Source organism: Pelobates fuscus, chromosome 4 (assembly GCF_036172605.1).
Source record: "Pelobates fuscus isolate aPelFus1 chromosome 4, aPelFus1.pri, whole genome shotgun sequence".
Taxonomy (NCBI): Eukaryota; Metazoa; Chordata; class Amphibia; order Anura; family Pelobatidae; genus Pelobates; species Pelobates fuscus.
In genome coordinates, this window is record NC_086320.1 from 240,176,902 (window position 1) to 240,192,073 (window position 15,172).

General features: G+C 43.1%; 1 protein-coding gene across 1 annotated transcript in view; it reads left to right on the forward strand.

The window, feature by feature from the left end:
* TEX10 (testis expressed 10) overlaps positions 1 to 15,172 on the forward strand; it is a 101,662-nt gene that overhangs the window by 17,329 nt on the left and 69,161 nt on the right. Inside the window, exons 2-4 of the mRNA XM_063452015.1 lie at positions 1,087 to 1,778; positions 10,027 to 10,261; positions 11,208 to 11,317. Of these exons, the coding sequence (XP_063308085.1) occupies positions 1,087 to 1,778; positions 10,027 to 10,261; positions 11,208 to 11,317 (1,037 nt within the window). The remainder of the gene's footprint in view (positions 1 to 1,086; positions 1,779 to 10,026; positions 10,262 to 11,207; positions 11,318 to 15,172) is intronic.

Consider the following 15,172-nt stretch of genomic DNA (forward strand, 5'->3'; position numbering starts at 1 on the left):
CCTACTTGTACTTATAGCCCTATAACTTGCAACAAAAAAAAGCATGTAAACACTGTATTTTTAAACGCAGGACAAAATTTTGAATCTATTTAGCAGTTTTTTTTCATTTGCTTTTGTAGATGAGTAAAAGTCATTTTTTTTTTTTTTCAATTTTTCATATTTTTTTTTTTAATTAAATTACATGAGATTATATAAATAATGTTATGTAAAGAAAGCACTTTTTGCCTGAAAAAAACAATATATAATTTGTATGGGAACAGTAAATGAGAGAGCGGAAAATTACAGCTAAACACAAACACCACAAAAGTGTAAAAAGAGGCCTGGTCGCAAGTGTACATGATCACAAAGACAGTCCGGTCCTTAAGGGGTTAACTACATATCCAGTGAACCCTTGCTGGGCATAGGTTTGTTAAATAGAAAGGAAACCTCCAAATGGCCTGAGCTTTCTTGATACATTATAGAGAAAAATGTGTTAAAAGAAAAGATGACCATTAAAAACACAGGCAAGTGCTATTGCTGGCAGACCCCCCTGACCGGGAAGCGTTTGCACCAAGCCGTAAAGCAGTAGCTTTTCATTCCAGTCGGTCAGTGGGGCTTAAATATGTGGGTATTGCAGCAAAGTTTTTAGGGTGTTGTCGTCTTTATAACAATGTCATGGTTGTGAGAAAGTGACTTTTTGAAGATCTTTTGAAGATAAATATATTTTTATGAAAGTTTTTAGATGTACGTTTTTTCCTTTTTATTTTTTATTTTATTATAGAATATCAATATAATGCATTAAAAATAAAGTAGGGGTCCCTTATAATAAGTAGTGTCTATTTAAGCTTCCTTTTTCTGAAATGATCAAAGTCAAGTCTTGTATGTAAATTTTATATTGGGGCTCAGACATTTGAGCACAGTTTTATAATAAAATTAACCACAGTTTGCACATGCTTATTTCCACTTATCCATGCCCAGTGTAAGAATGGACATTTTGAGTTACGTATTGAAGTGTCAAATTGTTTGTTTATGCATGCTATTTCCCTTTTATCCTTACTGTATGCTATAACGTTGATTTTTCTAATCTATTTCTAACTTCCACTCTAGGATCTTCTTTCTCAAATGCACCATTACAATACTGGCGTAAAACACAGTGCTCTCGTTGGTCTCCGAGAACTCCTGTCTTCTCACCCTTCATTAATTGAAACGCATATTTCAAATATAATAGCTGAAGTTGCTGCTGTGTTTACAGACAAAGACCCAGCTGTGAGAATGGCTGCAGTTTCTGTCCTTAAGTGCTTGACTCCCATGATTCCACAGGAAAAAGTTGCACCTTTTTTCCCTCTTGTTAGCGCCCACCTATCCAGTGCTATGACTCATATTATAGTTGGCATTCAAGAAGACTCATTAAAGATATTGGATGTCCTTTTAGAAGAGTATGCAGACTTGCTTATTGACCGCAGCAACATGTTGTTAAACAATTTTTTGGAACTTATTTCTCATCAGAAGAACTCAAAAGAAGTCGGTGGTGACAAACAATCAGTATGGACCTTATCAATTAATCCTAACAGAAAAATTACATCCCAGAAGTGGCGACTAAATGTACTTAGCAGATTGAAAAAGTTTCTTTCTGTATTGGTAAAGCAGGCTTTTGTAAAATGTCCAAACACAGAAAATCTGGAAAGTGTTTTCTCCACTAGAAAGCTGGTAGATGTTACATGGATAGAGCACGCAAATGGAAATCAGCCTATTAAAATGTTTACAAGTTCTGAAGAACAACAATCGCCATTTAGATTAAGGTAAGGTGGTGTGGTTTTTTTATTTAATTTTTTTACATTTTGTGCTGGTCTGGGGGTACTGGAAAATATATGATTCAGGATCCAAATCATATTTTTTAGTGGCTGGCTGAGAATTCGTGATGTTCCCAAGTTTATCTACACACATTTTTAATCCTTTTGTTAAAAAAAAACAAACAAAATATGTAACCGGTGTTACCATTAGCAATGCCTTTTTTTTTTAAAAATCATTATAATGTGCAACAGGTGTCTATCATGTTGTCTGTGAGTATCAAAAGTATTTGACCCCGTGCTGATTTTGAACGTTTGCCCACTGACAAATGATCAGTCTATAATTTTAATTTTGGTACCATGTTTACTTGTGTATAAGTTTTGTGACCAACAATTGTGAAATATGCTATGCCTTATGGATAAGTCGAGGGTAAAACTTGGGGCTATGAAATTCTGTGATTTTTATAATTATATACACACACACTCATACAAACATACAATCTGCATTATACACACACACACACTCTGTGTGTGTATATAAGGCAGAGTGTGTGTGAGAACTGGGTGGGGGGAGGGCATTTTTAATTTATATATTTTATATATAATTTTTTTTATTTAAGTCCCCTCCCTGCTTGTTACCTGGTCAGGGAGGGGGGGGCTATCTTAATCCCTGGTGGTTCAGTGGCATGGGCTGTGCAGTGGGGGGGCCGGCAGGAAGCGTTTACTTACCTTTCCTGCAGCTCCCAGTGCAAGTCTCGCGGTCTGCATGCCGCGCGGAGCGTTGCCACGGTAACCGTTGGTCGTGGATGGGTATTCCAGCATGACGATTACCCAAAAGACACAGCCAAGGCAACAAAGGAGTGTGTCAAGAAGAAGCACATTAAGCTTCTGGAGTGGCCTAGCCAGTCTCCATACCTTAATCCTATAGAAAATCTGTGGAGGGAGCTGAAGGTTCGAGTTGCCAAATAGCCTCAAAACCTTAATGATTTGGAGATGATGTACAAAGAGCAGTGGGACAAAATCCCTCATGAGATGTGTGCAAACCTGGTGGCCAGCTACCAGAAACATCTGATCTCTGTGATTACCAACAAGGGTTTTGCCACAAAGCACTAAGTCGAAGGGGTCAAATACTTATTTCACTCATTGAAATGCAAATCAATTTACAATTTTTGACGTGCATTTTTCTTTTTTTTGTTTGCTGTTGTTCTGTCTCTCACTGTTAAAATACACCTACAATTAAAAGTATAGACTGATAATTTCTTTGTCAGTGGGCAAACGTTCAAAATCAGCAGGAGATCAAAAACCTTTTCCCCTCACTGTATCTCTTATAAATTCTTAGAGTAATGGCTAAGGATAGTGTAAATGTTAGAAAAAAGATTGTAGATTTGGGACATTAGGGTTGGGATTTTAAAGACCAGTTTCCTTGAGGGTCACTGGTAAAGTTGTCTTCTCTCCACAGCGCTGTACTTCCAGGCGCTTGTGCATAGCTGCACACTGATGTCAGAGACACTGTGTTTGACACTCGTCAATTTGGTGACGTTGTGTCACTTTATCAGATAGCATCACTGGAAACCACACTAAGAATCATGTCAAAATAGTGGTATGTGTCTAATTTAAAGGGATCCTATAGTGCTCGAAAAACAAACCAGTTTTTTTCTGTCATATGGTGGCAGTAACTACTGGGTTTTGCTCCTCCCTGTGGACAAGACATCTAACAAGTAATTTAAGATCGAAAGACCCTCCCCCTTGCCCTATAAAATGCCGTTCCACAAAACCGACCCCAGTTTCCTTTCTCGTTCCGATAGGGAAGGACAGGACATCCACAGGGTGAGACACACGGGCTGTCTGTCTGGGGGACCAAGTCCGAGAGCTGCCCGGGCGGTATGCTGAGAGACCATGCTCCTCAAATGGTATTACGGAGCAAGTGGAGGTTAGTTTCTCTTATGCCAAGAATGGTTCTGGCAAATGCTTCCTGTTCAACAAAACCTGGTTGATCTAATATTCAGGAAATGGAGAAACCCTAAGAAACGTGCCTTTATATCCAGACACTTTAAGGATATCTTCAGACTGGCTGGCGAAGTTATCTGGGAAGATCTCCCAAAAGTAGATGTTCAGGTGGCGCAGATTGCTAAAAAGACCACTATCCCTATAGGGGAAACTTTAGCTTTAAAGAATCCAATGGATAAAAGAGCCGAAACCTCTTGTAGGCAAGCTTTCCAGACGGACGGTTTTCAATGCAGGGCTTTACTGGCAGAAGCAGCGGTTGCCAGAGCTAATGGCATTTGGCTAAATACGGTAAAAGATATTTTATCTTGGGGGCGGAGCCTGACCGCCAAACTGAGTGGACGCGAGTCGCATGGGCTCCCGCCAGATGGGCAAAACTCGATGACAAAACAGCAGCTACAAAGTCTACAAACACATCAGGGTGCACTACCCATGCTGGGAGTGCACCACAGAAACAAGACGCAACACCGAAGCCCGTCGGGAACGCCAAACGCGGCCTACAGGAGCTGGAGACAGGGTGAGACGGCCGCTCTCCCCGATCCCAGAACTCCGGTACGACACGGAAAACATTTTACTCCCCCGCCCCCCTCTCCCCCTTGGACCGGAGGGGGTCATCCCGGTCCTCCCTAACCACACAAGCAAAACCACGGACGGACCGTCTGGCCACGCGGCCTACAAAGACACAAAGCAGACGAGGCACAGCCAAGATGGCGGCCCAACACAGGCCCCAACCAAGAGGCACATACACCAAGCGACCGACACAGCCCATGGAGGCGTTCGACCGGCTGTATAAAAACTTCTGGGCAATACTCCACAACCGTGGAGCGACATACTACTAAGCAATGAAAGCAGTGGCCCTGTGGATGCGCCTGGCAACCAGGCGCCGCCATTACTACGCACTGCCGAGGGCCCCAAGAGCAACCACCCAGCGGTGTGATTACAATCAACTAGAAAGGCGGGACACGACTTACGGACGGGCAGGTACAAACACCCGATCCCACACAAGCAGGGACAGGAGTGCCACACAAATCCCACATGCACTTACCTCACCGGACCCAAGATCCAGAGCCCAACGCGGCCCACAGCTGCTGGCCGGACCAATGTGCAGAAGTTTACCCCACTGTCCACCGATGGAACCGAAACCAAGCACAGAGGCGCTGGTGAACCCGCCTGCCCACACAGTCTGAGCCCACGGCGATGCCTTGACCCACTCTGCCTGCCTTTGAGGTCTGCTTACCCCGAATGGGCATGGGCTGAATGAGACTGGTTTGCCGACACATAACCCTCTTTAAATCTCTCCTCTAATTTCATGTCTTAAATGTTTAAAAGTGTAAATGTTCTGCTTCTCAAGTATAGTCTTAACCATAACCTATGAGATATTATACGCTAGGACCACTAGTCTGTATGTATGCCGAGAATTTTCACACTACTCCAATTGTTATGCATGGTTAATTCTAGTGGACTCAAGATCTTGTCAGCTACTGATAAAGTTTAAATATACACACGTTCAAACCTTAAAGCGACGGCACACCTAGAGACCCCACAATATAGCACATATGTCAATCTTTCCATACAACTACGTCTCCTTTATGTAGAAAACATGTTATGCCCTGCTATGCCAAGTAACTACTGCTTAATGTTGAATCACCTGAGAGTAATAGTAGATGAAACTAGTGAATGTATAAAACCAAAAATGTGCGATTCTGCATGCCACGGTCATGCTCTTTTACATGTTGTTAAATGTTGAAACGCTGTTGTGGCGTTTGAAATAACCTTGTACCCACCCGCGCTACAAAAATAAATAAAAAAAAAAAAGATTTTATCTTCTGACCAGGTGAAAGAACTTAGCAACATGTTTCAGAACATGCACTTGACTAGCGAATACATTTTGGATATGTCGGTAGAAGTTCTTAAATTGGCATCCAGAATTATGGGATTATCTTCGGTAGCAAGACGAGCCTTATGGTTAAGGTCTTGGACGGCGGATTCGGCTTCCAAAATCGGTCCTTTGTGAGCTTCCACTAGAAAAAACTAAATTATTTGGGGCTCCTTTAGAAGAAATTATTAGGCAAATGTCAGAAACCAAAAAGGCGCTTCCTCAGGATAAGAAGTTCTCCTGGAAATCAGGTTACAGGAATTACCAGTATAAATATAGGAGATCTTATCAAGAGAGACCACATTTCTTTCAAAGAAGGGATACAAATCTGAGATTTGAACAAAGAGGTGATGTTAAAAGAACCTTCAGAGATAAAGAGAGACGTTTCTGACGCCAGAAGTGTGGGAGGAAGGCTCCAATGTTTTTTTCCAACATGGGGGAAAAAAACACAAGAAATCCTTGGGTTCTAAGTCTTATCCAGCAGGGACACAAGATTGTATTTATGGAGAAACCAAGAGCAAAGTTTATGGTATCAACTTACCAGTCTTCAAAGAGATCACGAGCCCTATTTTCTCAAACCATGCTTCTGTTGCAAAAAAGGGTGATTAAAAAAAAGAGTACCAGTAAAACAAAGATTTTGGGGAGTTTATTCAAGATTATTCCTTGTTTCAAAACCAGACCACTCTGCGATCTAAGCAGAGGGAAGTGGGATCAAAGAGAATGGTCTTTCAACCTGGAAATTTTCAGAATCCCGACAGAAAGATTCAGAGTTCCTGAAGTAGACTTGATGGTAAGAGCTTCAAACAAAAAGGTTTACAATTTCGCCTCCCTATTCAGAACAGATCAACCCAATTGGATAGACGCTTTATCAATAGAGTGGAACTTCCGTCTGGCTTACGTGTTTCCACCTCTGCCTTTTAATCCCAAAGGTCCTTCTCAAGATACGAACAGACAGAGCGAGAGTATTGGCAATAATCCCATATTGGCCAAACAGAGTCTGGTTTTCGGCTGTAAAGAAGATGGCCATCAATCATTGGGAACTTCCCAGATCAAACTTCCTCGTTGTGAACAGGGACCTGCCCTTGAAAGTTCTAGAAATATTCAGGTTGATGGCTTGGCTACTGCAAGGCTAAATCCTTCGCAACCAAGGTTTACAAGAAGACAGAATAGCGGTCTTACTCCACGCTACTAGGAAGTCTACGTCTAAGATATACTTTAGGATTTGGTCTAAGTTTCTTCACTGGTGTAAAGAACACCAATGCCCGGTTTTACATCCATTCATAGATAACATTCTCCATTTTTTACAAGATGGTTTTGCAGCTGGTCTGGGAGTATCCACGCTCAAAGTTCAAATATCAGCCGTAAGTTTTTTTTCTAATTAAGGATTTGTTTTCATCAGAAGATTTTTCAGGTCCATCAGCCTCAAATGACCGCCTAGGCGATCGGTGTTTCCAACTGGTCCTACAAGCTCTTAGTGTTCATCCCTTTGAACCTTTGGAGGAAGTTCCATTAAAATTTTTCTCTCCTAAAGTTTCATTTCTGGTAGCCATTACATTGGCTAAAAGAGTGGGAGAACTTCACGCTCTGTCCTACTCGGATAAATTCACCACTTTTCACAAAGACAAAGTTGTTCTTTATCCAAGACCGTCTTTTCTACCAAAGTGTTATCTTCAAAGAATATTAATCAGCCGATTATTATACCTTCGTTTTATAGCAAAGCTTCATCTCCTCAAGAGCTCAAATGGCAGAAATTGGACGTCAGAAGAGCTTTATTTGTATACCTAGCCAGAACGAAAGAATTCAGAATTTTGGATCATCTATTTTTATTAATTTTCAGGGTCACCTCAAGGGGAATGTAGCTTCCCGCGGTACCTTATCCCGTTGGCTCATTCAAGCTATAGAATTGGCGTACTCTACAGCAGGTCTCCAGCTACACTTAAGGCCCATTCTACCAGAGCAATGGCTACCCCATGGGCAGAAAGAGGACTTGCATCTCCAGAGGTCATCTGCAAAGCAGCATGCTGGTCGTCTTTTAACACTTTTTTTTTATCAAGCACTATCGGCTAGACATATTCTCTGCCTCTGAAGCAGCTTTTGGGCGTAAGGTGTTACAAGCTGTAGTGGCCTAAGTGCCGCCCAGATGGGGAGCTTGCTATATCCCAGTAGTTACTGCCACCATATGACCGAAAAAACAGAAATTTTTACTTACCGTAAATTCTTTTTTTCTTAATATGGTGGCAGTACTGCCTCCTTCCCTCTTTATTAAATAATTTTTACAGTATATATTTTGTCTTTCTTTTTCTTGTCACGTACTGGGGTAGGTTTAGCGTTACAGCATTTTATAGGGCAAGGGGGATGGTCTTTTGATCTTAAATTACTTGTTAGATGTCTTGTCCACAGGGAGGAGCAAAACCCAGTAGTTACTGCCACCATATTAAGAAAAAAATAATTTACGGTAAGTAAAAATTTCTGTTTTCCTGGCACTATAGGGTCTTACAGTACCCTCTCCCGTGGCATTAGAACCCCTTGAGCCACTTAACTGAATCCAGCGCCAATGTCCCTCAGCGCTGGAACAGGTTCCGCCCACACTCCTCCCCCGCTGGCGGTGGAGACCTAATGTGCATTATTAAATTCTTTCCTATGGGGAAAATCTGACGCTGGAGGTCCATGAGGACGTACAGTGTCCGATAACGGACCAAATGTCAGTTTGGATTCCGGAAGCGCCCCCAGTGGCTGGGCAGACTTAGAGCTGCAATGTAAAAATCGCAGTTCTCTGGAACTGCAATGGTTTACATTGCAGCACTAAGTGCAATAGTGAGACCGCACCCAGACCACTTCAATGAGCTCAAGTGGTCTGGGTTCTTACAGTGTACCTTTTAAGATTATGACATTACAAAAAACTTGGATAAGGTGCAAGTTGGACTTAGCAACTGTTTAAAGAGAAACTGTAGGCACCCAAAACACATATTTTCATTGAAGTGACCTGAGTGCAGTGCCCCTACACCCTGGAAGTGAAAGCATTGCAGTTTTAGAGAAACTGTAATGTTTACATTGCAGAGTTAAAGGGACACTATAGTCACCAGAACAACTATACCTTAACCATAACTTAATGTTATTGTTCTTGTGTTCTTTTAAGATGCTAGTGTGTCCCTTCCTTTGAAAATTTTACCCAGCGTATATTCCTGGAAGATGACTGAGATCCAATCAGCTTGAATCAATGACTGTCATAGAAAACCATCACTTCAGCCCCTTTTTGGAGCTTTGCAGGGTGTGGGTGACTTTCACAAAATTAAATATATACGATTTTTTTTTTTTTATATTTGATATTATAAAGATTTTATTAAGATTACATTTTTTTAATCTTTTTAAAGGGCAGCCTCCATCAAGAAAAATATATAGTAGTAGAAGCGTAGAGATTGAAGTGAAGGAAGTCAGTGATACCTATCACTTGGCATACACACACTGTAGTCTAAGAGGCCGGAAGTTCCTCTAGTGGCTGTCTGGTAGACAGCCACTAGAGGAGGACTTAACCCTGCAAGGTAAATATTGCAGTTTATAAAAACTGCAATAATTACACTTGCAGGGTTAAGGGTGATGGGAGTTGGCACCCAGACCACTTCAATGAGCTAAACCGTGCCTACAGTGTCCCTTTAAGTTCTGCAACAATGGTGGACTTCAGAGATGACTCCCAGTTATAACAATTTCCCCCACTTTATTAGTCACGACAGCAAACCGAAACAAGGATAAAATCTAAATGTCACGTCACCAGAAAAAAATAATTTCACGTTACATTCATTTTTTCTCAATTCTTCTTAATCGGCAGTTATCAATCAGTTGTTTGACACATTCTAAAATGGTTTAACTACTTACTCCAAATTACACCTAGTTCCATAAGCACTATAGCAAGTGCTTTAATTTGCATAAAATTTGGCTAAAAGTGTGGTGTTATGCAAATTAAAGCTGCATTTTTTTTTCTTCTCTTTAACAGAAAATGAAGAGGGGGAAAAAAATAGGAGAATTAGGAAACCAATACATTTCAATTGCACAGACTAGTAGAGATCAAATGCTATACTATTTTTCTCTTCTCATAATCTGTGGAACCGGGCAATTTTGACTTCAAAGGGGTTCTATGAAGCAATATAGGAAATTCTCCTTGTGATGAATTGAATGTTTACATGGATTGCTCCTTCTGGGAAAGCTCCTTAATCTGTTTAGGTTCACTGCAACTTTTCACCAAGACAGACTAATATAGTATTGTATATGGTTTTTGCAGGCAATCTTGTGTATTTTCTTCTGGCAGCAACATCATCAGTGCTTAGTATTTTATGTATCCATTAATATTTTTTTTTATATTCTAGTTTTCTTTCATGTCTTCTTTAGGGCCTTCGTCGGGATTACGGGTAACACTGATGAAGGTCTGTCTACCGCAAATAATCTGAAAACATTCATTCAATCAATTGTCCCACTATTAATTGAGTGTTGGATTGAGGAATGTCCTGGAGATATTTCTGGAAACCTTCTTAATCCTGTATCGCATAATCTTCTACAACAAGTGCTCAGCATAATTTCTCTTCTATGGAAGTTTAGTGAACACCAAGATGGATCTCCAAAAATGGTAGATTTATTTAGCAGTTGGTTTCTAAGTTTTGACATTGTGGATCTCATATGCATGGCAATGGTTCTGATCTGGATGTTGAAGTCTGTCTGAGAGGATATGGCTAGGTGCCAAAAATAATGCAGTGAGGACAAATGTATTAAAACTCCCCACAGTGCAAATATAAATATTACTGTTCTGCATCACCTGCATGTTTCAAGTTGGACTTGAGGGGTCCTTCTTGTTCATTTCAAAGTTCAGTTTGGCTGAATAGCATCCAAGAAATAACATTTTGACAACCATACAGACAAACCAAAAAACGGGCCTATCATTCATGTTTTCTTTTGCCGAATGTACACCTTGATACACCACTACAAAGCAGCTGCAGCACACAAGCACAACCATATGACAATGCACATAAGTTGAAAAAAAATAATAGAACTGACACACTTAGGGACTTTAAAGTATTGTCTTGGTACAGTACTCCTAAACGCTTGCCTCCCCCTGGTGTAGCGATTAGTGTTTAGTCTCTACCGCCTTTTATTCTTTTTCCTGGATTCCATTTCACACTGGCTTGTCCCAGCACACATAGGCTTCCATTTGGCAACAAGTAGCGAAATATAATTGAAGGCAAACATATTTGCATGAATAATTCCTTGAATTTTATATAAAATGTGCTTCTGAGAAATATAGATGTAAACAAAGTGTGTGGCTCAGAAGCGCCATCAGTCTTTAGACAGCCAGAGTGTGTCTCCATAAGACAATAGTCAGGAAGGCAGTAATCTCTTAAAATATTTGCTTCTTTGTTGTTGTAGAATAAACTGTTGTGTTATAAGGAAAAATTGATTCATCAAGAGATGAGTAGGAACTGGTGTATAGTTGATATAGTGCCATAAGCTGGACAGATATGTGCAAGACTAAATGGGTCACCCAGTATGTTTTATGTTTGTTGTATTTTTGATTATAGGATGGATGGCTTCGAACAAGTTACCTTAAAGATTTCAAGCATCATTTTATGAAAAAATTTCCATACTCCTTATGTGATGCCCTTAAACAGAAGAAGAAAAAATTGAAAAGGTAAAATTCCAACTTTTTACCTTTCCTTAAAGGACACGGAGGGCACTTTTAATCTCATGGTGTACCCTGGAACAGTCCCTCAATTCAGTGGTAAACACTGAGCAGGTTTTGGCTTTTCATGGCAGTGCCCTTACTGGAGGTATGACTAAGACAGATGTTACACCAGGGGTAGTCAACCTTTTAATACCTACCGCCCACTTTTGTGTTTTTGTTAATAATAAAATGTCCTTACTGCCCACCTGTGACTCAGTAACTCATTTTATAGTGCAAGTGCGTATCTTTTTTTTTTTTTTCTCTCTTTATTGTCCCTTTTAAAAAAAATAGTGTGTGTAGGGGGAATGGGGGGTGGCAGTGTGTGTAGGGGGAATGGGGGGTGGCAGTGTGTGTAGGGGGAATGGGGGGTGGCAGTGTGTGTAGGGGGAATGGGGGGTGGCAGTGTGTGTAGGGGGAATGGGGGGTGGCAGTGTGTGTAGGGGGAATGGGGGGTGGCAGTGTGTGTAGGGGGAATGGGGGGTGGCAGTGTGTGTAGGGGGAATGGGGGGTGGCAGTGTGTGTAGGGGGAATGGGGGGTGGCAGTGTGTGTAGGGGGAATGGGGGGTGGCAGTGTGTGTAGGGGGAATGGGGGGTGGCAGTGTGTGTAGGGGGAATGGGGGGGTGGCAGTGTGTGTAGGGGGAATGGGGGGGTGGCAGTGTGTGTAGGGGGAATGGGGGGGTGGCAGTGTGTGTAGGGGGAATGGGGGGGTGGCAGTGTGTGTAGGGGGAATGGGGGGGTGGCAGTGTGTGTAGGGGGAATGGGGGGGTGGCAGTGTGTGTAGGGGGAATGGGGGGGTGGCAGTGTGTGTAGGGGCAAGGGGGGGTGGCTGGCTGTGTGTGTGTGTGTGTAGGGGGAAGGGGGGGTGGCTGTGTGTGTGTGTAGGGGCAAGGGGGGGTGGCTGGCTGTGTGTGTGTGTGTAGGGGGAAGGGGGGGTGGCTGTGTGTGTGTAGGGGGAAGGGGGGGGTGGCTGTGTGTGTGTAGGGGGAAGGGGGGGTGGCTGTGTGTGTGTGTGTGTAGGGGGAAGGGGGGGGGTGGCTGTGTGTGTGTAGGGGGAAGGGGGGGTGGCTGTGTGTGTGTGTAGGGGGAAGGGGGGCTGTGTGTGTGTGTAGGGGGAAGGGGGGCTGTGTGTGTGTGTAGGGGGAAGGGGGGGGGTGGCTGTGTGTGTGTGTGTAGGGGGAAGGGGGGGGTGGCTGTGTGTGTGTGTAGGGGGAAGGGGGGGGTGGCTGTGTGTGTGTGTGTAGGGGGAAGGGGGGGGTGGCTGTGTGTGTGTAGGGGGAAGGGGGGGGGTGGCTGTGTGTGTGTAGGGGGAAGGGGGGGGTGGCTGTGTGTGTGTGTAGGGGGAAGGGGGGGTGGCTGTGTGTGTGTAGGGGGAAGGGGGGGTGGCGCTGTGTGTGTGTAGGGAGAAGGGGGGGGTGGCGCTGTGTGTAGGGGGAAGGGGGGGGTGGCGCTGTGTGTAGGGGGAAGGGGGGGGTGGCGCTGTGTGTAGGGGGAAGGGGGGGGTGGCGCTGTGTGTAGGGGGAAGGGGGGGGTGGCGCTGTGTGTAGGGGGAAGGGGGGGGGTGGCTGTGTGTAGGTGGGTGATAAGTGAAAATCTATCTTGTGTCTCCCCCTGCCTTCTTCTTACCTTTTACCAGGGAGGGGGGACCTAATGCTGCAAGCCCTGTTTGTCCAGTAGTGGCATGTTCACTTTTCAAAAATGTTCCAAAGAGAAGGAACCAAAAAGCATTGGATAACCATTAGGAATAAGATAACACCTAATTTAATTCTGTGAACAACACATACAAAGGGAATCTAAAAGAGAATACCCTCTCATGTAAGTCAATGCCAATTCATGGGAAAATCCTTTGTTAAATGCTAGGATTAATGTTGAGTGTTATGTCTACTAAATGTCTCCAAAAAAGGGGGTAGTTTTACCACCACTGAGAAGGATAATATAGAGAAGTAAAACTCTATCTCAGTGTTACTTGTAAAAATGAGTCATAGTATTATAATTGTATCAAAAATATGTATATCTACTCTCTCAAAGTGGTAAGAAAGTTGCAGTAAAAGTGTCAGATAGGGATAATTTACACAGGGAATAACCAAGAGTAGGAGACTAAGAGTCCTATTACGATCGTGCACACTGCACGTATCTTTCAGTGAGTTACCAGACACCAAAGATGAAAGAAATCTTGCTGCTAGACTCAGGATAACTATTCCTACTGGCTGTTAGATTTCTATGATGATTAGATACTGATGGCTCCTATATAATAGTAGATCCCTCACTCAAAGTGCCTTAAAGGGACACTCCAGGCACCCAGACCACTTCTGCTCATTGGAGTGGTCTGGGTGCCAACTCCCACTACCTTTAACCCTGCAAGTATAATTATTGCAGTTTTTTTTAAACTGCAATAATTACCTTGCAGGGTTAAGTCCTCCCATAGTGGCTGTCTATTAGACAGCCACTAGAGGGCACTTCCTGCTTCATAGCACAGGTTTTCTGTGCTAGAGCGTCGCTGGACGTCCTCACGCTGTGTGAGGACCTCCAGCGTCGCTCTATTCCCCATAGGGAAGCATTGAAATTCATTTTCAATGCTTTCCTATGGGGTGCGCTAATGCGCATTAGGTCTCCTCGGCCGGCGGGCGAGATCAGTCTCGCCCACCGGCAGACGTAAGCAGAAGGAGGAGCGGCGGGGGAGGAGGAAGCAGCGACGTGGGACCTGTCGCTGCCTCTGGTAAGTGACTGAAGGGGTTTTCACCCCTTCAGCAACTGGGGATTGGGGGGTGGGAGGGAGAGGGACCCTCCAGTGCCAGGAAAACGGATCCTGGAGTTTCCCTTTAAGGCAACAGCTGCCATACAGTTCAGTACCTCCTAAGTCTGAGACAAACTAAATAAGATAACACAAAGTGCTACATTATTAAGCCCAAAAACACCAAATGAAAAGTGAAAATAAAGTGTACAATACGCCCGACACGCGTTTCGGCGCTACTACAATGCGCCTTAGTCCAGGGCTAGTGTAAAGACCTCCCCCCCCCCCCTCCCCCCACAGAACCCTTGTAAATATCGGCACCAATTAGCTAATACACGCCCCTTGGTTCTATTCAACCAATTGTATTATATTAGGAGCGTGGAAAACAGGATGGCGATCCAAATCCCCACCTCTTCGATCCAATCTCACATGTTCTATCCCAGCGAAGCGTAAATCCTGTGAGTGGCCTGGTGTTCCGATAAATGCCTGGCGATTGGTGTTTCGTTTCTGTGTTTAACTGAACGAATATGTTCTAAAATACGTAGTTTGAAACGTCCAAAGGTCTTCCCAACTTATTTTTTTACCACAGGAGCAGGTCAAAAGATAAACTACTCCTGTGGTATTACAGTTGAAGAAATCCTTAACTTGGATCTTATTGTCACCTGAACTATCCTCAATGGCTTTAGAGTCCCATAGGACAAATTTACACGCCACGCACTTGCCACATTGGTAGGTGCCTCTTAGCGTTTTCTTAAGCCATGTCTCAGAGGATTTTATAGGAGGTGACTTTCTTTCCTCTTCTAGCAGTTAGTGATGCATTGGGAGTTAATACATTTTTTAGGTGTGCGTCTTGTTTAAGTATAGGAAGGCTGAACTTGATGGACGCAAGTCTCCTTTCAGCTATGTAATATAGGCCAAAATTGGTTGAGTATTATTTTAGCCAGTCCCCACCCCTGATAAAAATCCGCAATGCAATGTATCTGCTGATCCTGTTTTTTGTTGGGTATTTTTTTAATTGGGTAACTAAAATAATAGATGAGGGTGGTGCAGTAAGCATTGCTTACCTAGATTCCTTTTGACACGGTTTCACATA